General features: G+C 39.8%; 1 protein-coding gene and 1 long non-coding RNA gene across 4 annotated transcripts in view; one reads left to right on the forward strand and one right to left on the reverse strand.

Moving 5' to 3' along the window:
- LOC136365000 (uncharacterized) lies at positions 1-24512 on the forward strand. 3 transcript variants are annotated; one of them, XR_010744242.1, is made up of 4 exons: positions 1-22; positions 11255-11358; positions 12157-12246; positions 24451-24512. It is a non-coding gene; the product is annotated as an uncharacterized lncRNA (long non-coding RNA). The 3 variants fall into 3 exon arrangements; XR_010744244.1 differs by lacking the exon at positions 24451-24512 and adding an exon at positions 16341-17487; XR_010744243.1 differs by lacking the exon at positions 24451-24512 and adding an exon at positions 14896-15683.
- ALG14 (ALG14 UDP-N-acetylglucosaminyltransferase subunit) overlaps positions 11844-24581 on the reverse strand; it is a 19453-nt gene continuing 6715 nt past the window's right edge. Inside the window, exons 3-4 of the mRNA XM_066325242.1 lie at positions 24429-24551; positions 11844-12219 (exon numbers count right to left, since the gene is read on the reverse strand). Of these exons, the coding sequence (XP_066181339.1) occupies positions 11989-12219; positions 24429-24551 (354 nt within the window). The 3' untranslated portion in view covers positions 11844-11988. The remainder of the gene's footprint in view (positions 12220-24428; positions 24552-24581) is intronic.

Consider the following 24581-nt stretch of genomic DNA (forward strand, 5'->3'; position numbering starts at 1 on the left):
GATGGAGCTCGCTGGCCTGCAGGTAACTGGGGGGGTGCTGCCTAAAGACAGTGCTGGCCAGTAGCCTCGTGCTTCAGGAAGGGGTAGGGTGCTCTACAATTTCTGAGTCAAATCTGTGTTTTCTAAGGATTAAGGAAAAAATATCAGCAAGTGAGTGAGCTGACCTGGTGAGGTCAAAGGAAGGCTGAGCTGTTCCCTTCCCCTTTGATGTGCCTCAGCTGAGGCAAGGAGCTAACAAAGCCCTTGTGCAATTCTCTTGAATTTGGGGGAGTTTTTCTCAGGCTGCCATGTCTGTGTGTTAACTACTCCCAGTGTTGTGAAATGGCCTGTCCCAGGGTGGTAGTGACACTAACACTCAGTAATGTTTTAGCCTAAATAACTTACATGACTAAAGTTATTAAAATTGTTGTAGGATAAATACAGCTTGTGACTCCATTAAGACTTGAATTTTACTGATGATCAAGACCAAACATTAGCAGTAGCATTGAAACTGCAAAGAAAGGACTCTACAGACCAGCCTTAGTACTACCCAGAACTGTTCCTAATCTTTAGTTTATTAGGATTCCTCTTCAAAATAATGCATGTCCTAGGTAAGCTGTTATAATGTTTATTCATATGTTATCTCAAATACCTCCTTTAAAACTTTGCCATGCTCTTACTGCTGCTTACTTTGGAACATTCTGAGGATGTGCAGCATTGCCCTTGGTACTTTGATTAAACATGTTGTGCTGTATGTGTGCTGTGTTGCCTCTCAACTACTTCACCAGACCATTCTCATCCCATGAGAGATCCTCTTGCCTTGTAGAACAATTACAGGCACTAAGAGGCGTTCGTAGCCCACTCCTCTTTCCTGTGTACCAGACTACAGAAGACAGCATTTTCTCAAGAGTCATTAATTCTACCTAAAAGTAGCTTGCAAGTGTCTTAAAATCAACATCTGGAAAAACTAAGTACAGAGACTTCTTTCAAATACCACAAACTGAATCATGGGGCCAAATTCAGCCTTAATGGAATTATTATCTGATATCTCTGTTCTGTGTTTTCCCTACGTTGCTTGAGTAAATTCCCTTATATGGAGATGTTTTCTGAGATGCACATGATGCCAAAATGCTCGGAGAATCACATAGGACCAATCCTAAAATACTGAAGTAGGGAAAAAAAAAAGAAATTCAAGTACAGACTTTTCTTGAAAGTGTATTGTTAAAATCCTTATTTTGAGAAGCATGAGTTCTGGCAGTTGTGGTACTAGGAGCCTCATCTCAACTTTGGGAAGGACTCCCCTCTGTGACTTAAGTTTTTAAGGACATAAATATTACTCATGCTTATGATAAAATAACTTGCTGAAGGGAGAGACTTATCTATGTGTTTGTATTTTTAGGGATTAAAGCTGTGTTTAAACCAAAACAATACATTAAGTTTGTTAAAATATCTAAAGGTTTGCTTCTCTAATTAATCCTTTTTCATTGATTCTAACATTGATGTCATCTTCTGTCCTCCATACCTTTATGGGAAGGGGGGGGGTTGTTACCTACTTGTGCTAGCTGTTCATAAATAAGCTTAAGGATGACTTTTCTGCTTTTTAAAATTTTATTTTAGGCTCATGACCTTCTCTTAAAATGTGATAGCTGCATTCTTATCAGTGGGGGTATAGCTCAAGAATATTTGAATGCTGAAGTACATTCCATGGCAATATAGAAAAAAAAATCAAATATAATTTACCTGCAACCTGATTACTGTTGGGGGTCCTGTGTTGTCATGTGCCCTCCCAGCCTCCTCCCTGCCTGGGTGAAAGGTTTGCTGCTGGGGTTGGTTTTTAACTTGCAAAAACCAGCACACAAGCAGAAGCCAACAAAGGACTTCAGATTGCTGCTGTGCAATCAAAATGCCTGACATATTTTACAATTCTGTTACAATTCAAGCACAGGAACAGCAGTCTGTTGGCTTGGAGCAGGTGGTTCACAGTGCCCTTTCTCCCTCTCATTTGATGGCGTCACTCCTCCATCACTGGGACTTAAACACTTGCAGGCAGACTGTCACCAGCATGCTGATGCTGAAGTGTTTGACTCCGTTAACAGCTATCAGTTTTATTCACAGTGATATTTACCTACAACAAAAGGAAATACCTGCAGGGACAGCATGTGCTACCACATTGTTCCTTGTGAGGAAGACAAGACTTTGTGAGTTTTTCTTCTTTATTCTATTTTGTGTGTATGATGAAAAAAACCAACTCAGCTCTCGTATCTCAACTTAAGGCAGACTTTGGTAGGAAAATAACTTGGCACTGCATCTTTGTAAACATTAGACCTCTTAAGAGTGGCCTTTTCCTTCTTAATTATTTTGCTTCTGATAGCTCTTCTTAAAACTTCCCATCAGTCACACCGTAGCTCCTGCAGTTCACCAGGCCACTTCCTCGGCAGCCCTGGATGAGCCCAGCTGGGACCAGCCAAACAACACACAACCAGAACAGCAGAATTCTCCTCCCCACAGCCCAGAGGCTGAGCACACACACATCTACTGCCACAACTGTATCTGAACTGTGATGACAGAGGGAAAGGCCAAGTGGTCTTCACACGGGCCACTGCTGTTGGCAGCTTCACAGAACTGCTGCTCCGGGAGCTGAGGGAGTGCCTCACGGGCACCTCTGCCCTGATGGGAAGGGGCTGCTGCCTCAAAACTATAAACACTGAATATTAAGGATGTGTGCCACTATTGAACTCTGAATGGATGCATAAGTTGATGATATAACAGGTTAATTCTAATGCAGAATGACTTTGAAGCCTGAAACTTTTCCTTATTTTTCTAAGAGGCTTCATGAGCCAGTTTTGCCCTCTTTTGGAGGGAATGACTGTATGATGGAATTAGAGAAAGGGAGAAAACTGTAACCTTGTGGTATTTTGTGCTTCTGTAATTCTTGGCTTCTAGCTGCCACTTTAACTTTCCATATATACATACAAAATATAGATTTTCACATAGATATTTTGAAGAAGCAATTTCTGTCTCTCCAGGATGCAGAAGTTATTACATTTACTTTTTGGCTGAAGCCTGCTCAGCATGATCTAAGATTGATTTCAATGCTTTATCTCCCTTTCTGAACCTCTAAACGTGATTTTTATGCTACTTGAGCACGTTCTGCTTGCTTTTATTTCAGTGCAGCTCTTAACAGGTCTGGACAAATTCATGTCCTTAAAGACTTGGTGTGTTAACATCAATCCTTTTCTTCATTCTCCATTGTGTTCCCCAATAGTAACCTCACAAGAAAATTGATTCAAGATAGTACATGGTAAATTTTTTCCTGCAGCTTCATGTTGCATTATTCAAATTCATTAGTCTGGATGCCAAACACAAAATAATTACAATTGACCTGTGAACAGGTCAGTTATTTGACGGTTAAAGTCTTCATGCTCACTTATTGGAACAAGACTATTCTTGAGAAGTGCTGATATTTTAAAAGGTTGGTTAATTATCCAGTAATAATAATCTTCATCCACTGTTAATAATCAAAATTTAATATTGAAATAGCAACAAAATCCTTCTCCTTGCTGCCTAATTCCATGACTACTTCCAATTTTAATTATCTAGGCAGTATTTTCTAAATGAGACTAATTCCTTGTCAGAAATATCTTCCACTTCTGACAAGGTATTTTCACAAGCTTGAGAAAATGTGCTGGTTTTTGCCTGATGACTTTATTCATTATACTTCTGTGAAATCTCATGATAAAGTTATACTTAGAAGTTAAGATAATTTCAAGAGCAAAACAATACGTAGCAAGTGATCATCAGAGTGCTTTATAGGGTTATTTGGGACTGGAATGGTGTAAAGAATGCTGAGTGCTGCACATGAGTGACTGGCTGAGATACAGTGGCATTTAGCCAGAGGCTGGCTACCATGGCATGGAAACTCAGTTATTACAATGGTTTGGATCCCAAATCTGTTTGAATAAGAGAGGTTTCAAATAATCCATGTCACTGTTAATGTACTTCAGTACATGTCAGAGGATGTGATTCAGACTTGGGGGAGAGAAGGGAATTAGGAATAGCTGATGCTCAGATAACTGAGACTGTACCAGAACACAGAATGCTGAGGTTTTTAGCCACTTTATCCCAGATCATTAATCTTGTCTATTTTATGCTCACATTGCATCCCGCAAAACTTTAGAATTTCCAGAAGATGTTGAGTGTGGGGGTTTTTTTGATGGTTTGGGGTTTTTTTTAACTTGTTTATTTTGGCTTTGGAAAAGTAATTTTTTTCCCTTCTTTTTCTTTTTTTTCCTCCCCAACTGAAACAAAGATTTAATATTTAAAATAATTATTTGCTCAAGTTTTAGTGCAAGCAATACCCATTTTTTGAAACTCAGTGATATCAATATGATGTACTTAGTGTGTGCTAGGTGTGCTTGCTCAGTAGTAAATGCAGTACTGGCATGGTTCAGTTCTGTATCTGCAGTCCCCACATGTCCCCACCCATCTCCAAAAGGGGCTGTGGGATGGAGTAGAAGGTACTGGTAAAGTTCACTTGTAAACACAAAGGAAAATTCTGGTCATGGGGATTAAGGCTGCAAGTAAACAGATACAAAATAAAGTTATATCTGTGGTCTATAATAAACTTTCTTCAGAGGAAAAGGTTGGCAAAGGAGCATATCGAAATGTTCATTACATCACAGCACAGTGCTGAACTGTGCAAATTCAGTCTAACCAAGGAAATACCTTAATTGTTTAGTTATAGATTCTGATTCTTCAATCAACCTGAAAGAAGCTGGTGGGGGTGGGTGGGAGGTATGTTAGGGGAGCAAGGCAGCAGTAATAATTGCTTTCCTCTCAGAAATATCTGTTCAGCCTTTCCAGAGTAACACTTAACATGGAAGCAGCTTTCTCTGTATTTCCCCAGCCTGCCTATTCTACACTCAATGTTATTCAAAGAAAGTTAGATGAAGATTTTCATAAATTATCTCTAGTCCGGAGTTAAAAATGTGTTTAGAATTGGGATGTGCTCTGAGATAATTATCTTTGCTTGTCAGTGGTCATCTTCTATCTCGAAGTTACAGAAGAGTGGAGATCCTTCCACCAAAAATTTTTGAAGGTATTTATTTTGTATCTAACTTAGTGTATCTTGTTATGAAGTTGCTTTTCAAAGGAATTATTACAAGTATTAATGTAGAGCTGCTAAAGATATCACTTAAGTGCTTCTTTGCAAATACAGCTACAATACTTTTAATATTCTGCTTTTCAGTGTGGATATGAAAAGCACCTTTAACTGTAATTCCCAGCTGTCATGCTTGCTTTTTTACAAATGAGTGCCTGCAAAAACAGGCCCTGTCTACTGCTGCTGAATAATAATTTCTGGATGTCATCTTGGCAGGGAATGTTGGGGAGATATCCTTTAAGCCACTGAATTGGAGGCTAGGACATTGATTTCAGTGTCAGCTGACATCCCAAGCTGGATCACAAATGAAAAGCAGCAGAGTTCAATTGCAGTGTTTAACAATAAAGCAGGAAACTCTAATTGCCAAGCTACTGGCAGCTGAAAGTAGAATTTACCGTAATGCTAACTGAGCAGATCTGACTGTTGATATAGCGTTACAAATATCCACTCTCTCTTAAACCAAGTAGAGGGCTTTTTTTATTTTAAGAACCTACTGTGCACTGATGCATAGAAGGGATAGGATTATGCACAGAAACTTCACTGTAGGGTCTAAAATACTTGTTAAGTCACAATATTAAAAAAAAACTATAACTTTTTTATAGACTCCTTTAAAAATTATTTGCTGCACAGTACAAGGACAGTTTAATCTGCCTAAGAATATTCTCTTTGTCTTCCTCTGAAGTTTATACAAAATCTCTTTGAGCAGTTGCCTAAGCCTGGTACAGTCCAGCAGGTCATCAACACCTAACTTTTGTATTAAGAATCCCACACCCCCAACACACTTCCTCAAAAAAACCCAAAAAACCCCCAGAAAACGGAGCCGCACTCCTGCATAATATCTTAATTAATAAGATGTTGTGTTTTTAAATCCTCAGAGAGACCCTAATTTCCCCCATTTTCTGTTAAATATTATTACCCCTATTCTGTCTCTTGCTAGAGAATAACAAACATATCAAACATCTTGTTGAACTTTGTTGCTCTGGTACACACAAAGATAACACAAGGTATGTGTTAAACTCATTATCAATCAACAAATGCATCTTTTTATAGATATATCCATGGTTAAAGCCTGTCCTTGGCACAGCTAAATGTGAGATTGCTTATTTTTTGTTGCATGCATAATTTTTGCCCAAAAATTTTGGGCAGGGGAGTAAAATAGATACAAGAAATTCTAAATGGGAATTCTATACTCTGCAGAACAGTGACCTTAGTTTAAATAAGTATGTCAACAAAGGTCCATCTTCATGTATCATATGCCACTTTCATTTCCTTCTCCATTGCCTCTGCAGCATGAAACAGCAATGAGATGTCCAAAGGTGTTACTGTGAGAGCTACCAGGTTTTTTGAATTCTTGTGCAAAATTTTGGTTCTTACCAAGCAGCTTATGCAAGATGACCACTGCCTCTGAGTACTTCCTATTGATTTCAACAATACTGGTCATGAGACTACCATTTTGTTATCAGGAAGTATGGTCTTTGGAAGAAGTCAAATTCAAGTCTCAGAAAGGTCTAGGGTTAAGTTTGTGAGCAGCCTGAGGGCTCAACACTTACTTTCCTAGATCCTCACCCAGCTGCTGGAACAAGCAGGAGTTTGTTGGCACAGCATGGCCAGCCAAAGGAGGGGCCTGTCAGAGTATTAACTGAGAGCCCAGCAGCTTCCTCAAACCTCCTGCTGCCAGTGCTCTGCTTTGGTCTGCTGTCCCATAATACAGACACCATCTTCCCACCACATTTCTCTGTGTCCAGTTATATAATCTTCAGTTAAATAATCATTGTGTGTTCATAGCATGTAACCTGTCCTTCATTCACTATAAATTAGTGAAGACTGTTTTTGCTGAAATTAAACTTAAAAACTGATATCCTAGAGTACATTTATCCTGAACACTGAAGTCAACAATCTATGTGAACTAGTTTCCTGAAGTCAGCCTGGAAATAATAGATTAGGGTTGTATGGTCTGTTCCTAATGCTGCTAGGTCTGATACATACCCCAGGATCAAAGCTCTTATGTACCATGGTTATTGATCTTTGCTTGACTGGTACAGAAGACTCTACCTGTTTCCAAGCTAATATGTGAAATACATATTTCAGGGACAACATGAATGCAATTTCCCCTTATCTATACAAAGCTAAAAGGGGTATTGCAATCTGTTGTAGAAAATATTTATTATGAGAATTTTACTGCTTAAGCCTGTGATAGTTATAATAGCCAGCGTTGGATAAAAATATGTTTCTGAATTGCACAGTTAAGTTATAAATTAAAAAAATTAAAGTGACTTTTTAAAGCTCCAACATTTATGACATGTATTACCTAGTAGTCATCTCTGTCAGGCTTTTACTAAGTGCACCAGCTACCAGAGACAAAATGGGATTGCCATGGCTACAGTCCTTGTATGCTTTTATCCATTCCCAGTGCCTCCTGTTGGGAGAGCAGAAGTTCCTTCAGGGAACTAAAGCCGTTCTCAGATCAGCAGATCGTGTCTGTGGCAGTAACTCCCCAGCCCAGCACAGTGACTTGGTTTCAACCCTGAGCAGGAGGGACAAAGGCAACACAAACATGATTTGAAGGGAGACACAAGCACTGTGTATGCAATGTGTTCGAACAACCATGGAGACATCTACCAAGGGTCTGTTAGAACCTTTCATTTCCATTGAAGAGATGGAAGGGACACAGTTGCTAGAGAGAAATGGTGACAGGGAGTCTTTTGTGCTTTTTACTTGAAGCTTGGGGCAAAAATGTCTTCAACTGGATCGTGATACTTGGCACTAAAGAAAGAAAGGTTTCTGTGCAAGTGCCACTCTCTAACTCCCTCTGAGCTATTCTTCCCTGTGGCATCCTACATTCTCTCCCATTCCAGGGGAACTGCCAGCTGCTTGGATGTAGTCTGTGGTTGCTCATTGGGCTAAGGCACACTGATAAGCTCATTAAGAGGTGAAAATGAGGATGGAAAAGGTGGTCGCTTTAGATCTGGTTATACTCTGGGACCCCTTGCACAGATGTAAGAGGATCTTTTGCTTTACAAACATGACTTGCATTTGTATGTTTAAAATTATCTATGCAGTATTTGTATACAGCAGGGGTTTTTTTCACTAGTATTAACTGTCCTATGTTATGACAAGGTGATTTTGCATGGAAAACAGGTGTCTGAAGAATTATGTGAGTACAACTTCAGAAGTTATTTTTGAGACATTGACTACTGTTCCCAGAAATCCTTACTGTCTTGCAAAATATAACAGCATGACTATTGGAATGGTCATGGCTGAGTTGTAAAAATTTGAATCATTGGCTGAAAGTAGACCTGTTTGTTTAGCTTTCTTCTGGTATAACATGGAAATAATCTCTTAAGCTGCTTTTAGTAAGAGCCCACCTTTTTCTTATATAGTTATTTTATTACATTCGATCTGGTGCTCCTCTTTTACCTCCCCTTCCTCCTTTTTTTAAATAAAATTAACCCATTTTTAGATGTACATTATATACTCTCCAGTAGGAGACAACCAGGTCAAAAGAGATGCACCTCTGAATATTTAATATTTGTCAGCTAATGCAAATCTAGATAAAACAATCCGATAAAGAACATTCATTTAGAATTTGGCTTCCATGCTAGGATTCAGACAATGAATTTCTGGATGCCTTCTGTTCTCTTTGAAAATCTTTGCCAATTTTGGTGATGATATTTCCATAAAGTCTTATTTGTTTAAGAATATATTTCTTCCTAATTTTGCTTCAAATCTATAGGATACTATGGTTTCCTCTTTTGGAAATGGAGAAAAAGTGGTAATATATTTCACATCAAACATTCCTTATATGTAAAGCAAATGTGTTTGCCATTGTATTAATATTTAAGAGAAAAAAATAAGACATAGCAAACCTCAAGAATCTAAACTTAAGGAATCCAGTCAGTGACCTTTAATCTTTAGCTAGACCCTGGGAGGGCTGTTTTCTGTTCTGTGCTGGGAGAGGAAAAATGCAGTTTTCTCCTAGAACAATAGACTGTTTGGTTGTACCCACCTTCTAAAAACAAAAGATAAGAAAGAGCTTCTCAATAACAAAATGCTAGTTTACTTCAGCTCCACTGTGCTGTGGGGAGAACTAGCAGTTATTTGAGATAATCTTCTCAAGGAAAAGTCACTTAGGTTGATAACAAAACTTCCTTTAAGAGAACTTGAGCCAGAAGTCTTTTTTTTCTGAACCTATGACTGTGATGTAGTGTTTTGTTGAAGGCTTTGGTCAGTTAGGCTGTGGTCCTCCCATTTCTGTTCTACCTGCTCCAACTCTAGAGAGCTCCTAGTAATTTCTAATCCAAATTTTCACTTGCTAGAATTAATTATAAACTGCTGAAAAGTAAATGCCCTTAACTCAAATAAACACTTGAGCCAGTAAGGAAAATAGCAGTCCCAGGGAATGGGTATCATTCCACACCCTCAGAGCCAACAATCTGCATTAAGACCCACTTTATATGTGCTATTTTAACCTGCCTTTCCCAGGTTTCCCAGAGTAAAGAACATGCTGTTGGGAAAACATAGGCTGAGATACTCTTGACTTTGCTCCCCTAGAAGGCTGGCAGTGAAGGAAAGTGGGAAAAGTCTTCCCAAATCCTTGAAAATAAGACTCCTCTGCACCAAGATGACCTGGAGCAACTCAGTTTTTTCAGGACAGCCTCTTGTGAAGAAATCTCCTGTTACCTGCCGAGTGTTTACATGGGAGGTTACAAGTCTGAACAGGCAAGTTCTTTCTTTTCGCAGTAGTCATTGCCACGTAGGTGACAGGTGAAAGAAAATTCCTGGAACTCCAGAGTGTTCAAAGGCAGGCTCACAGAGTTTATGAACCCGCGGTCGGGAAGCACACCAGAACCCCAGCTCCTGCGCTGGGCAGGGCTCTGAGGGACGAACAGAGCGGCAGAGATGCTTTGGCTGAGCTGGAGACCCCGGGCAGGACGGGGCCGGCTGCTCCCGCCCCACTCGGCACCAATGGCACCATTCATTCCCCGCCCGCTCTCCTCTGGCTTCTCTCAGCCCCAGGCACTGAGCCTGTGCTGCTGCCCCTTACCCAGAGCAGAGGAAGAGGCTGCCTCTGTCCTCTTCCCCTCTACTCTAGTTCCCTTGCAAAGAAGAAAGCAAGACTCAGGAGAGAAAGCGCTGATCGAAAATAAACTACCATTAGCCATAACAGAGTCCAGTCTATCTCTAATTTATCAAACTAGCTGCAACTGTGTAGAAAGTCATAAGATAGTTCTCACTCCAGTTCGGCAGATTTACTTCAACCAAATAATTTTCAAGGACCTCAGTATGCGCTGCACAAAATCCTTCTCACATAACCTTAACCTATTAACTGCTCTTCAATTTCAGACATAATCTTGGTTAAAACCCACAAAAACTCCCTGTTCTCACATGTGACCACATCAAGGACTCTACGCTGAGGATTGTTAAGCCTGTTGGACAGGTTATAACAGCTGGCTTCTCCTCAGGCCTTGCAATATTGTGACAGTGGTTTTCTGCTCAGCATTTCCTGATGATTTCTAATGCCTTTCTGCATGGAGCAGCCTATTCCTCTGGAGCCTTGTTTCTGAACAGCAGGAACCATTGTTTCTGTTGAGCTAAATTCCACCCCCCCATTCCCTACCAGAATAGCTGCTGCAATGTTTTGACATCTGATGCTGAGGAAAAGCCTTCCCGGAGAGTCTCCTCCTGCTGCATCGAGGAGCTGCTCCTGGCTCCACCAGAGTCAGGCTGTGCACTCTGGAGGGCGTTTCTACTCGTCTTTCTTCTTTGTTTATGTTTCTGCAGCCAGCCACATAGCTCCGTGTGTGTACGGATGACAGATGTGTTTATACTGCTTTATAGGTGGGATGGTTGGAGAACTACATTTTGCCAGATGAATGTGAAATGCTGGAGTATGCTTTCACACACTTACTGCCAACAAAATGCCTTTTAAAAGTTGTTCCAATGTATGAGATACCATTTTTCAGGGCAAAGTCTTAAGTGTATATTGTCCTGTTGAGTGTAAGGGGCTAAAATGAAAAAATCAGGATATACTGGAAGTCAAATTCACTGTATCAGGAAAAGAGGGTAACTGTTCCTTCCCTTATTACTGAAGGGTTTTTTCTTCCTCTATTTCAGAGCTTGAACCAGTTCAATTTCCACAACTGACAGTTTTGTTCTGTTTGATGTAGATTCGGTAAGGCTTTTTGCACTCAAGCTTTGAAGAAAGTCTTCTTAAACGGGTAAGTATTGTGCCTGTAGCATGACATTTGTCACCTGTTTATTTATCTTAAGAAGTGAGCAACAATTTTCAAAAGGTGCACAACAGATTATAAGGACAGCTTTGACAAGACCAGAGGAAAAATGATACTGGTTTAATGCTCTGGGGGGTTTGGAAGATTGTAAAGTACAAACTGTCATGAAGCCAACTTAATATAACTGTTTCCTTTATACTCTAAGGATTCACAAGGGACTTCACTGCTAGCATAAAGGAAATAAAGTCTGTTGTGCTAGAAAAAGACTTTGTTGCTTACAATTTAAAAAATGACACAGAGTTTCCTTACAGGAAATGTTACATTCATACAAATTCCCATATTTATTTGTAGACAAAAATTACCATTCACATAGCAGGAAAACTAGATGAAAACAGAGACAGCACAGACAGAGCCCCTATGAGTTATTGGCAAACAGATCTACACGATAGCAATAAATACAAATACACAAAAACTTTACTTAAATGAAATCTTTATTGTCTCATTTTTAAGTACCAGACTAATTTCTTAACAGGAATTCTTGGGAATAAATTACTACAGGAATGCAAGTGAGAAGCTTGCAGAGTCTATTTCAGGTAAAGCTTAGCGTATCTTCTGCTGTTACACTATTCGACCAAGATATACTGACTTGGGATATTTTTTCTTTAGATCAGGCCACTGAACTATGAAATAATCTGAAAAGTAGTAAAGAATCTTTCCAGACAGGGATAAAGTTTCCACACGGCAGATGCTCTCCACATACACAATGACTGTTCTCTTTATTCGTAGAAGGCCAAGAAGAAAAGCAGATAAACAAACAGGAACACATGTTCCTGGTCCATTGCACAATATCTAAAAGAAATCAAACACATTACAGAAGTAAGTAATAAGTTTTCTCATACAGTAAAGAATTAAGTGTATATTTATTTAACAGTATATTTACACAAAAAATTATTTTAAAAAACCCAGAAAAGGGAGGTGAATATGAAAAAATAGGAGGGGCAAACAAAACACATTATTTCAAAGTAGCTGTCAAAAATACCATATTTCTTTACATGTCATGAAGGAGGAAAAGACCTCTGATGGCACAGTTATTTCTGTGAAGGAAAAGTTTACAATTCTTTGACTCGTGGGTATATAACCAAAACAGCTTCCACTCTCAGTCACAGCTTTGTGTTGTATCAGTCATGAAATCTTTGCACATAATAAAGCCAAAGAAATTTAACTAAATTTAACTAATTTAACTAAAATAAACAAACAACTTGAACCTTGGCTTAAGTCAGCAAAACACCTAAGAGTTCATCAAAAATGTGCTGATGATTTAGGATGTTCACAAGAATCTATTAGCTATGTGTGACTAGATTTTATTTTTTATTTTTAATAAAGCGAGATAGTTAAAAGCATACAGAAGGAATGTGTTGTGGTAAAAACATGTCATATTCTTTGAACAGAGGAGCTCAAATCACTTATAAATGTTGACAAAGGAAAATACTCTTTTAATTTTAGACATTGTTCAACTGAAAAACAGATTGCTTAAAAAAGTAAAAGGTTTAAAACAGGGTATATTAGGCACTCACTTGGTATCAAAATTGATTTCAGGCAAGAAGTTTCTTACTAAACTTAAATACCACCATGTAATCAGCACTTTTCTGCACAGCTGGAGTTACATGGAAATAAAGAGTTCTTTTATAAAATCATGGCCCTATGTCCCATGAACTCACTTTTTTTTTGTTCCAAGTTCACCAGCTTGTGAAAGATATTATACTGATGGGGGGAAAATCTGAATTTCTGCTTAAGGGCTGTAACAATTAGTTCAATTTCCTGCTTCATGGCAAGATCCCACTGATAAACTGGTTAGCAGCACCTAGCCTTAGCTAAAAGCAGCAAGAGATTTGGTGCTATGGAATTCCAAATTCTCTCACCTAATTCTTTGCCTTGATCATAGCCCCAGAAATCCAGCTTGGGGATGTGATGTCTGTAGTGATGTGTTTTCTGACCAGAAACAATTTTATTGTTGATTTTAATTAAACTATTTATTCATGCAAGGCTTCACTGACGTTTTCTCAGAGTCTCTTACAAGTAATATGCTGTATGTAATTTTAATCTTCAAATTTTAGGGTATCAACATCCACAGATACTCGAATTTGAAGTATACTTCACATACACAGCCCACTCCTGGAAAAGCTGGCAGCCCAGGGCTTGGACAGGAGCACTTTTTGCTGGGTTAGGAACTGGCTCATGGCTGGGCCCAGAGAGTGCTGGTGAATGGTGCTGCATCCAGCTGGGGACAGTCACCTCAGGGCTCTGTGCTGGGGCCACTTCTGTTCAATGTCTTTACTGATGACATGGATGAGGGTATTGAGTCTTTCATTAGTAAATTTGTGGATGACACTAAGCTGGGAGTATGTGGATCTGTTGGAAGGTAGGAGGGCTCTACAGAGAGACCTGGAACAGTTGGATGGATGGGCAGAGTCCAGTGAGATGACATTTAATAAGTCCAAGTGCCCAGTCCTGCATTTTGGCCACAGTAACCCCCTGCAGTGCTCTAGGCTGGGGACGGTGTGGCTGGACAGTGCCCAGGCAGGAAAGGGACCTGGGGGCACTGGTGACAGCCGGGGTAACATGAGCCCGGGGGTGCCCTGGGGGCCAGGGAGGCCAAAGGCTCCTGGCCTGGATCAGGAATGGTGTGGCCAGCAGGAGCAGGGAGGTCATTCCTCCCCTGTAGCTGGCACTGGTGAGGCCACACCTCGAGTGCTGTGTCCAGCTCTGGCCCCTCAGTTCAGGAAGGACGTTGAGACACTTGACTGTGTCCAGAGGAGGCAACGAGGCTGATGAGGGGCTGGGAACACAAACCCTGTGAGCAATGACTGAGGGAGCTGGGGGTGTTTAACCTGGAGAAAAGGAGACTCAGAGGTGACCTTATCACTCTCTGCAACTCCCTGAAAGGTGGCTGTGGTCAGGTGGGGTTGGCCTCTTTCTCCAGGCAGCAACTGACAGAACAAGAGGACACAGTCTCAAGCTGCACCAAGGGAAATATAGGCTGGATATTAGGAAAAAGTTTTTTACAGAAAGAGTGATAAAGTACTGAAATGGTCTGCCCAGGAAGGTGGTGGAGTCACCATCCCTGGATGTGTTAAAAAAAAGACTGGACGTGGCACTTGGTGCCACAGTTTAGTTGAGGTGTTACAGCATGGGTTGGACTTGATGATCAAAGGTCTCTTCCAACTTAATCATTCTGTGATTCTGTGATTATGGATGTTCCTATCCCAAAATGCTTGGATTTAGGAACTGGTCCCTGAAAGAGACTTATAAACCTGCTGAAGCTCACAGACAGATCCCTATCTGAAATGGTGGCTGTGATCTGTAAGTCAGAACTAAAAACTAACCTTCAGTTAACCTTCAGTGCGTGTCTACAGACACGTCCTCTTAGAACCACTTAGAACTGGTGCTGTTGCAATTGCAGTGGTAATTCCCCTCTAAAAATCTGGTCCAACCAGTCCTATTTGCTCCCTCTCACACTGCCAGCAGGAAGAGAGACCAGTGGTCCTTCTGCTTGGAGTCCAACATCACACAACCTTCAAAGAATACAGAGGAAACTTCTGAGAAAACAAGTAAGTACATTATAAAGAAGAGGAATCATTGCAGAAGGTGTAAGGTAGAAATGCTGCTGTTCAGCTCCTGCCTGCACACAAACTGGAAAGGGCGATGAAAAGGAACTGAATCACCTACAGCCTTCCTCAAAGATGAGCACTCTTACTAGTGAATTTCAAAATGCTATTCAAAAGTAATTTTTGGAGAATGATTGATGTCTTACACCTCGAAAAGACCAAGGCTTTTGCTTTTCCCTGCTAGCAGAGTACCAGTATCTCCCAGTGAAGCCCATAGCAACCATCAGCATGCTCTGGGGAAGAGGCAGGCATCTATTGGACAAGAAGGGGCCAAGGCCCCCACAAGGTCAAATAGCTATTGAGGGTGTTTCCCTCAAGTATCTGTTTAGAATTATCTGTTTCCCTTAGTATCTATTTACTTTAGCAACAAGGCTGCCTGTAGAATATTTGTGTTGCATGAGATATGTCTCTGAAAATCTCCGAGTTCAGCCTTCCTTAATGAGGCAGCAGAAAGGGAGGGAGGGGGACAAAGACAATTTTTGTGTCACTTTTTTGACCTCTTGAACTACAATTGTCCAAGGACTTTCCTGGTCACTGAGGGTTCCTACTTAGCTGCCAAGAAGCTGTAAGGGATTGTTCCAGAAGCCAGTGCTACAGGTCTCCCTACACCATTTATATGCATTAATGCAATATATGCACTATTCCTCTAATGCAAGGAAATATCCATCTCCCTGTTAAATTGGCTCACTGACTGCCTGAGCTCATACCTAGGTCTATAAACTAAGTCCTACATACTAAAATTCTCTGCCAGTTCAATCTAACTCTAGACAGTACAGTTAATTAATCAGGCTGTATATTAATGGAGGTTTAAAAGTAAAGAATCGCAATACAACATTTACCTTCAGCAACTCTATAATTTCCAATTAATCACTTTTTATATAAAAATGGAATAGTTCTTGCCTTTGTGTTTCAGATATTTTCCACAGCTGTTGAAAGAAAATAAGCTAAGCCAACAGTCTGGGAACACCAGGAACACTGGCACATGGCATCACTGCTGATAAAAGCTACTTTAAAGCTGGTGAATGCAGCACTGTAGCAGAGTGACATTTACCAGGGAAAACACTGAAACAGAGCTTGCAGCTTCACTGGGGTTAAATGTCACTGGTCAAAGCAAAAATGAGTAAAGCAGTAAACTTGCAGTTTTTCTCATAAGCACGTAAAAATACAATTTCTGCGTATCTTTTAAAGAAAAAGTGTTTAAGTACTACTAATGTTCTCAAATTACAACAATCAAAAGGAGGACAACATAAGTTCCCCTAAATTTAGTAGAAAGTGGAAAACTAATTTGCAATTTCCTTTGCATAGGAAACTGGCAACACCAGCTGCTCTCCTTAATGACTTCTGCAGAGATTGGCCTTTTGTCACTTGGTCAAGAGCAGAAAAACTGCCCTGCTCCCTGAGGCTGGGGAGGATGGTGGTGTGGGAATGCTGTTTGCTGCTGGGAGTGTTGTGCATGTGTGAACTGAAGGTTGTGCTGCTTACCAGGCATGGAGTTACCTCCTGGAGTACCTTTAGCACACTGCTTGGGCCTCCTTCATTCTGGTAATGCTCCCTACTTCACAGTGCTGAACACCTGGAGGTAAGACTAAGGGAACAGGAGGTGGTGGTGATAGACAACTTCTAAAAGAGGCAAGGTGGGGTGATACAAAATGGACCAAAGCTGGGTTAACTGAATTATCTGTATCTATGCAAGTCCTACCTTGTAACTGCTATGCAAAACTTACTTTTTAACAATGTAGGAAAAAAACCTGTTAGGTATTCCTATGTTATGGGAGTAATGAATTTTTTTGTTTGTGTGGCTTTTGTTTTGAGGTGGTTGTTTCTGTGGCACAGGAAGAGAGAATCTGCAATGAATTCATTTGTAATCTGCTATGTAAATTACAGCACCTCATGAGCTCTTGAGGTCAGCCCTTGCTTGGTTTTAATATTACGTTACTGTTTCAAAAACTTCACAGACAAATACTTTAACATGTTGAGAGGAAGTGTTCTTATGGAAGCTTTTGCTAGTCTTGGTCTTCAGTGTGTCTGAAAACTCGAGTTTTGAACATTGAAAAAAACATTAGCTTAGAGTTGTTAATACTTTTTATGGTTTAAAAAAGGCAGGAATCTTTTTCAACAGTTCTTTATTATTGTTATTGATGGGGAGAAAGAAGAATTTCAGGTCCTGTTTGCACAATAGAAAGGTCATTAAATATCTACTGCTTTATTCTTTTTGAAGAGTGCAAATCTTATCCAGTTCACTTTCCTCCACCACCTGCCTGTAAAACCAGCTAAAACTTCACACCCAATTTTCTGTTTGAACTTACCTGCAGAATGCAAGGCAGGACAAAAAATGCCAAAAAACTAGCTGTGTAGTTTGATGTAAATCAGGTAATTAAGGTAGAACTGAATTATACCTGGGTACACTTTTATCTTCTACTGTCTAAATTACTTGAATCATCAGGGCTGCAAGAAGGTAGTTATCGTGTCCTACAGCAACAACTTGTGTTGGGGCTGGTCAACAGCTGTACATTGTAGCACTACCATGAAAACCTTTCTTGTTCACCTCTGGATCTCACTGGTACAGTCGCTGTTGTTATTATCATACAATACAGCCAGTAAGTGAGGTGCTCTTCAAAACAAGCAGAGACATGTGAGGTCCTACAGGCAGATTACCTACCCAGGATAAATAAAATTAGTGAATGCCAGAGTGGGGAAGACAGAAGTGGAAGAGCAAGGACTTAAATTAGGATACTATACAGCTGGGATTCTATTTGTTTCTGAGTATCACTTTCATCATAGAATGAAACAGATTGGGAAGCATCAGCTTTTATGCAGCTCTCACTTTCTAAAGGTTTGGGGACAGAGAGAGAAAAATCCTACCTAGTGGATTTTTCTATAGGACAAAAGGAGAGCTTCTGCAAAACCACTAGGAACTAGATGCAAGGATTTAATTGTAACAGCATTAGGCATTATCACATCTGTCTTCTAGGCCTGACCCAGAGTTACTAACCCACTGTCCTCAGGGCCAAGAGACAAGGGAAGAGTCCCAGCTGATGTGATTTGCATCAGCCTCTGAATACAAAGCAGGGAGGGAAGCTCCCAGTTCCTGAATTGCAGTGGGGAATAGGAGCTTAACTATGCATGTGGCTGTTTGACACTGTAGACTTAAAACAGCTCAGGTCTGCTTGTGGGTATGCCCAAGGGCTTTGCTGATGAAAAGAAAAGATATGACTGGGGTCACTAAGAGTGTCAGAAGTTAGGCAACAGCTTAGTGAGGAAGGTTTGAGAATTTTCATTTGGATGCCTAAAGAAACATGCAGGCTTTAATTTTTTCTAAGGAGTCTAACTTTAGGCACCATATCTGACTGCCCCTGTATGCCAGGTGACAGGTCATTGGAATTGAAAGGTCTTTGGAGTGGTAGTTTCCATCAGCATACTTCTCAGCCTAGTTTCTAAATGTAAAATGCGAAACACAGAATGCACAATTAAAAAGAATAGTAAATGACAGCTGTGAGACTGGTACTAAGGCTCAAGTCTGTGAAAATGTTAGTGTTGGTTATTAAAACATAACACGAATACCAAGGCTGTCAGTGGGACCAACAAAACAACCATTGAGTCTTTTGAGAAATTGTGGGAGATGGATTGCTTGGTTAAAAAAGAAGATCACCAAAGCAGATACAGGGTGGAGAATAAACTAACTCCCTTACTGCATTATGGAGCGGGTATGTGGTTTATTGCTGCTGACAAATTACTAGGAAGTAGAGGAAATTTGACCTAGTGTAGATGAAAAGGTTGGTCATAAAAGAATTCAGTAAAAAGCCTTTGCCAAGTAAATTAAATGGTAGTTACTGAACTACATCTCTAGCTACAACACTAGGTACTAGCTGGCTTTCATCATCACCTTGGCTGAATCTGAACCTGACCACAGTCTCTTGGTCACCATGAGAAATACCATCCAACCTTTTAGAGGCTCTTTACAAATAATTTTTTACATCTCCTCATATAAAAAGTACTGCTTATTCTAGTAGCCTGCTTCTATTCAAAAGAAGAAATTAAATCCAAGGACTTTCAAATATATATGCTTCTACTAGTGGCCTAAAATGAGTCTTTAATTACAAATCTCAGTGTGTTTTTCATTAATCAGGCATTTGTTTAACTTCAGCTTGAAAGCAGTGTTTTAGGTTAACTAAACATGATATTTAAATGTTCATAAAACACCTCTTGGGCTACTGCCTAATCACTGAAGTTAGTATAGCAAGAATGTGCATCAAATACCTGCCTGAAATATCTTCAGAGTGTAAAACCTAGAGGTGTTGGCAGTCTGTATCTGCATACCAGTGGTTAGATTTAGCAAGACTGTTATGCTTTATAACATACATGGAAGTGTGACCAGGGTGTTCATTAGGTTCATAATGAACCTGACAGCTGATGAGTTAAGACTCTTTTATGTCTAAAAATGCCTCCTTAAATCTAAACTAAGATCTCAGTTCTTCTTTACTGCTACTCCTGTCCTCCCTCTGAAAAGGAGTGTCTACAGGCAAGTCTAATTAGCAGTCACAGAAAGGGCAAAGCTACAATGCAGCTTTGAGCCAGCTGACTGGAATAGCTTCAGATGTTTATCTGTGCTCAGCACAGGGTATATTCCACAGTGTGGCTGCAGGGTAGCTGCACACAGTACACAAGGTAGGAGGGGTGAATAAGACCCATTTTCATCAATACTGATGCCCTCCCTTTGTTTTCTTTTTAGATGAAAAAAATTTGTATCGCTGAAGCTCTTAATCCAGTGCTCTCATTCTTGCTTATTTTGACTGTTTTGATCCTAGAGGAACATCAGTAGATCAGACATACAGTCACTCTGGTCTAAAAGAATTCTAAACACTGTGGAAAAATTCAGTGTACAAAAGAATGCAGCAGATTAGTCCTAATATTGCATTATACAAAGTTCACTTGTTATAAAATGAATAAAGAAAAAAAAATGCCACCAGATTTTGTAGCTTTCCACAAAGTTCCAATTGGAACCATGATATAAGGGACAATAACATACTCTTTGTCACAGTGAGAGTGTTATGAACTTAAGACATTTTGGGCAGGGCACAAAGAATGGAAAATCTGAGCTAAATGAAATAATGATCTCCTTTCATTTAGCTTACTATGCAAACACTTCTGTAACCAGAAGCTGCCTTAGTCAGTTTAACCAGTCAGAGGACCAGGCTGTGTGATGGGATGAGCAGTCATAAAAGAAGAGGTGATTGCTACAAGCATGATGAGCTGTGCAGGTTTCAGGCTTCTAGAAAGAAGTTTAAAAAGGAGAGACTCATTCAAGTGACAGCTGGTGGGGAGGGAGAGACAGCTGAGCACGTACTTGCTGTGCAAATGTAAACTTACTACAGACTTCCCACAGGAAGGAGGCCCTACTGTGGGAGGACCGCCTTCTTAGCCTGATTTAACCCTGTTTTTTCCAAATAGCAGTCATCTGAAAATATCTGCTTATCTCCAGCTCTGTGCAGCCCTGAGGTAGTAGGAACTGTTGAGAAGTGTCCCCAGAAAAGGAAAGTCTGGTCCTAAGGGTCCAGGATGTGCAATCTTCTAATGAATGGAGCTTTATGCAGCATTTCTGCACAACTGTAGGTGAAATTAAATTATATTGAAGGATAGCAAATCACCAATCCAATTACATAACCCATCTATGGCTGAAAAGAATAAGCAGGGTAACCATGACCCACACAAAAGGCTAGATCACCTGAAAACTTAGTTGCAGGGTTGGCAAACTGGCCCAAGGACAATGGTTCTGTAAGCAGCAAGAGAACTGAAGACCACTTTCCTTTGAACTTGTATCTAGTGACTGACTTCAAGCATATTAAAGGAAAGACGTAACTTTAGTCATTCTTCTAGAGGAAATAATCTATGTAAGATGCAGTAATTTTCTTTATATTTGGGAAAAAATCTCTGTGCAGCTTGTGTAATTTTTTGTAAATAAGAAGGATTTGCATCCTTTTCTAGATAATAGATCTTCTAACAGCTTGTTCTGGTTTTATGTTTCTTCTTAGCCTTTCTCTCAACAAAGACAACAAAAGTCTCTCTTCTCTGAGCAGCTGCCTGTTTTCATGGTAGGAATTTGCAATCTCTGAGACTGCATGCTAAATCTGGCTGCAGCTGATGAATGGTTTTAAAAGCTTTTCTGGGGGAAGGTGGGTGTAGGCAGTGTGTGCTGGCACAAGTCTTTCCTTCCCTGGAATTTTAGGCTTCTGTACAGGAAGCCTATCTAAGGCAGACAGATGTTGTAAAAACTGCCCACCATACATTCACCTGCAAAACACTGACACTTACATTTCTGTCATTCTTGGCTATAGAAACACAAGCCAATCATCACTTCTGACATCTTAATTGTTACTTGGCTCAATGTCTCTAAAGGGACTTAACTTTGCAGAGTGCAGATGTTCATAACTCAGAAATGGACCTCCTGAAAATGATGTCAAGCTGAACAACTAAGCTAACTTTTACATTTCTTAAACTCTCTGGAGGCCCACTTCAAGCATGGGTCAAGTCTTGGAAGAGAGCAATGATCTCCTGGAAGTTGTTCAGTTTTATCTGAACTTACTGTCTTGAAGAAGGGTTAGATAGAACTGATTTCTCAGGCAAAGTAAACCAAGAAGCTTTGACAGATCAGTGTTAGATATAAAAGGGGCACAGTGCTCATCAAGTAAAGCACATATCAAGTGCTCATCAAGTAACTCCTGTGCAGCTGGGTTTGGTGTTTCCCTTTTGCAGCTATTTGCACTCCACAGACAGGCTTAGGCTGGCATAACGAGCATATCTGTTCCAAATCTTGCCTTTGTGCACCTAATGGTTTTGGGGTCCCTTTGCAGTACTTTTCTTGGCCTGCATTTTTTGACAACTGCAACACTTCTGTGTTTCTCTAGCTTTTGGGTGCCTAGAGAAGACTTCAGTCATTCCTTCCTACATACACATATTTCTGACAAGCCGGAGAGCAAGTGTAAGGATTTGGGGATCACTCACACATACAAATGATTAAAAGCAACTCAAAGCTGTCTTTCCCTCCTGCAGTTAAACAAAACCAATGTCTAGACTGAAAATGTACAGCACCCATAAGCTCTCTTGTTTAAAAATATGAAGCTCTCAGCATGATGTAATACTGTGCTTGTTTCTAAACTCAGTTGTTGATTTCCATGCCAAAAGTTATAGATGACTCCTGTGAATGCCAGCGTTTGTCCCAGCCTTTCTACTTCTTTACATTACTAAGCATTATGTTTTGCCAAGAGTAGAGTGAGTTTCAATTCAATGCAAATATTTTTGTTGAAAGGCAATTAAACACTACCAGTTGCTTCACATACCATACAGTCTTTTTACTGGCAATGTGAGGCATTTTAATCCCTGGAGCAGTCTCCTTGGATAAGTGTTTTAAAATCTTTGCAGCTCACTGAGTTATTATATTTTACATAATTCTTAAACCAAGATATACATACAAGTAGTATGTAAGCAGCTTTCAAGTGGTACATGATTTGCCATAATGCCAAGGATGCTTCTGCCAGCTGTTATTTTGGTTGATCATAGCACCTGACAAAAAGTAATTGGGGTTGCCCTCCCCTCCAGATCTTTAACCATGGATAAAGAGTCTTTGGATCTCATTTTGAGATGAGTTACTTTAAACACTGCAAAGGGATTAAAGACCTTGCTAAAACATATCTTTATTTTACAAGTACAAATATTTTTCAAAGCATTAGTCTTCTGATAGCTTATCACAGTTTATCAACTCCAACTGTAAACCTAAGCATACAAATGAGATGCAATCTGCATATTCCACATATTCCAAGAGCTTTAATGATGCGGATTAGCAAGTTCTCAATAACTCTATGTGTAAATTTCACTGTCACTTTAAACTCTTTTGGTAAACAGAAAACATGGAATTAGATTAGTACCTTCCTCCTTCCTTTATTAAGCTACCCAGTGAGATTTTTCCATTCAATTTCTTCTGCAATAAGTAAAAATATATATATATACACTAACCTAACACAGTGGTGTAGCAAAGTGATTACTAAATACGTTACTCAAATTTTTCTCTGTCTGCTCATGTAAGCAAACTTGACTATTACCACTGCACCAATCAAAACCACCGTAGAAAAAAATAGCATGCCACCTTCTCCCCTCCAATTTTCAGAATAGGCTTGAAAAACAGTAACTGCAAAAAAACCCCATCTACTTCTGTTGTTCTGCACACTAAACTGTTTGAAAAGTCCAGCAAGCAAGTAGCTTTCGATCTGACAGGAACTTACCAGTACTATTGAAGCAAATGAGATCACATTACTCTCATCAGCCCCTCCAAACATTCAAAATATCACAAACATTTAAAAGCCTCTTTAGAATTAGCCATACAGTTCACAGAGGGATTCTTAAAAACGTCTCCTTACAAATATCCTTACAAACATCTGTCTCCTTACAAATATCTGTGTGTGTATAGACACTACTACTAAATTATGAAAAAAACCCTTGTAACTGCACTAGTTTTTACATGTTTCATTTAAGTATTTTAAACCTCATAAAGTATTAATTTGAAGTTCTACTACAGTAACACTTTTTAAAAAACCCTCAAGTTTAGGTTACTGACTCCTTATGTAACTGAATTTTTTCTTAAAAAATTGTAAGACTTAAGGATAGAAGACCAGTGCACCAGTACCTTTTGTGTTAACACAAAACCTTCTCGATTGAGTATCTCCATTGTAGTTCTACCATCTTACAACCCTGAATGCTTCTGACTTGTTCAAGTGTGTGGAATATTTTCAAATAAATGTAATTAGCATGAGAGTGCAGATTTCTGAACAGCATGAAAAAGCTACTAAAGTGCTGAGGAGTTGCTACTTCAGCAGTGATGGTTTTTGTCATTAGATGAGATAATTAATGTCAGTCAGCCAAAGACTTAATAAATATGCATTGTAGCTCAAAAGTCCATGTAAGCACAAGAACTGAATCTGTATATATTTGTGCTGGTCTGAACCTGCCTGTGCCAGACTGGTCATACCATTTTAGAAGCAAGTCCAGCCAACAGGATAACCAGGTTTTCAGGCATAGTTTGTGCTGCTGCAATCCTGAAGAGATTATTATCAGGAAGCAGCAATCTTGATTTTGCTAGCTCTACCAGCATAAGAAGGGAGTGACTCTGAAGTTACTTGCAAACTTTGAGAGGGAAAACTGGTACTTGCTATTCTAATTCACCAGCAGTGAAACCTGTTCTCTCTTTCTTGATGTATTGCTGCTGTATTTAATTTAACATTAAAAATAGTTTTCCTGTAAACCTAAGCATACAAATGAGATGCAGTCTGCATATTCCACATATTCCAAGAGCTTTAATGATGCGGATTAGCAAGTTCTCAATAAATTAAAATTTTCTTTACCTACCAAATCTGGCTTCCGTTTGTAGGTCAGAGGAAGAGAGTAAAGTATGGAATACAGTGTTGTTACCACAGAGGAGATCCAAGACTGTCTAACCTCCCGGCTTCTGGGAATGCGATCAAGGCTGAACTGGAAAAGAGCACGAGGAGTGGAGCTGTT

The sequence above is a fragment of the Sylvia atricapilla genome, chromosome 9 (assembly GCF_009819655.1).
Source record: "Sylvia atricapilla isolate bSylAtr1 chromosome 9, bSylAtr1.pri, whole genome shotgun sequence".
In the NCBI taxonomy this organism is placed as follows: Eukaryota; Metazoa; Chordata; class Aves; order Passeriformes; family Sylviidae; genus Sylvia; species Sylvia atricapilla.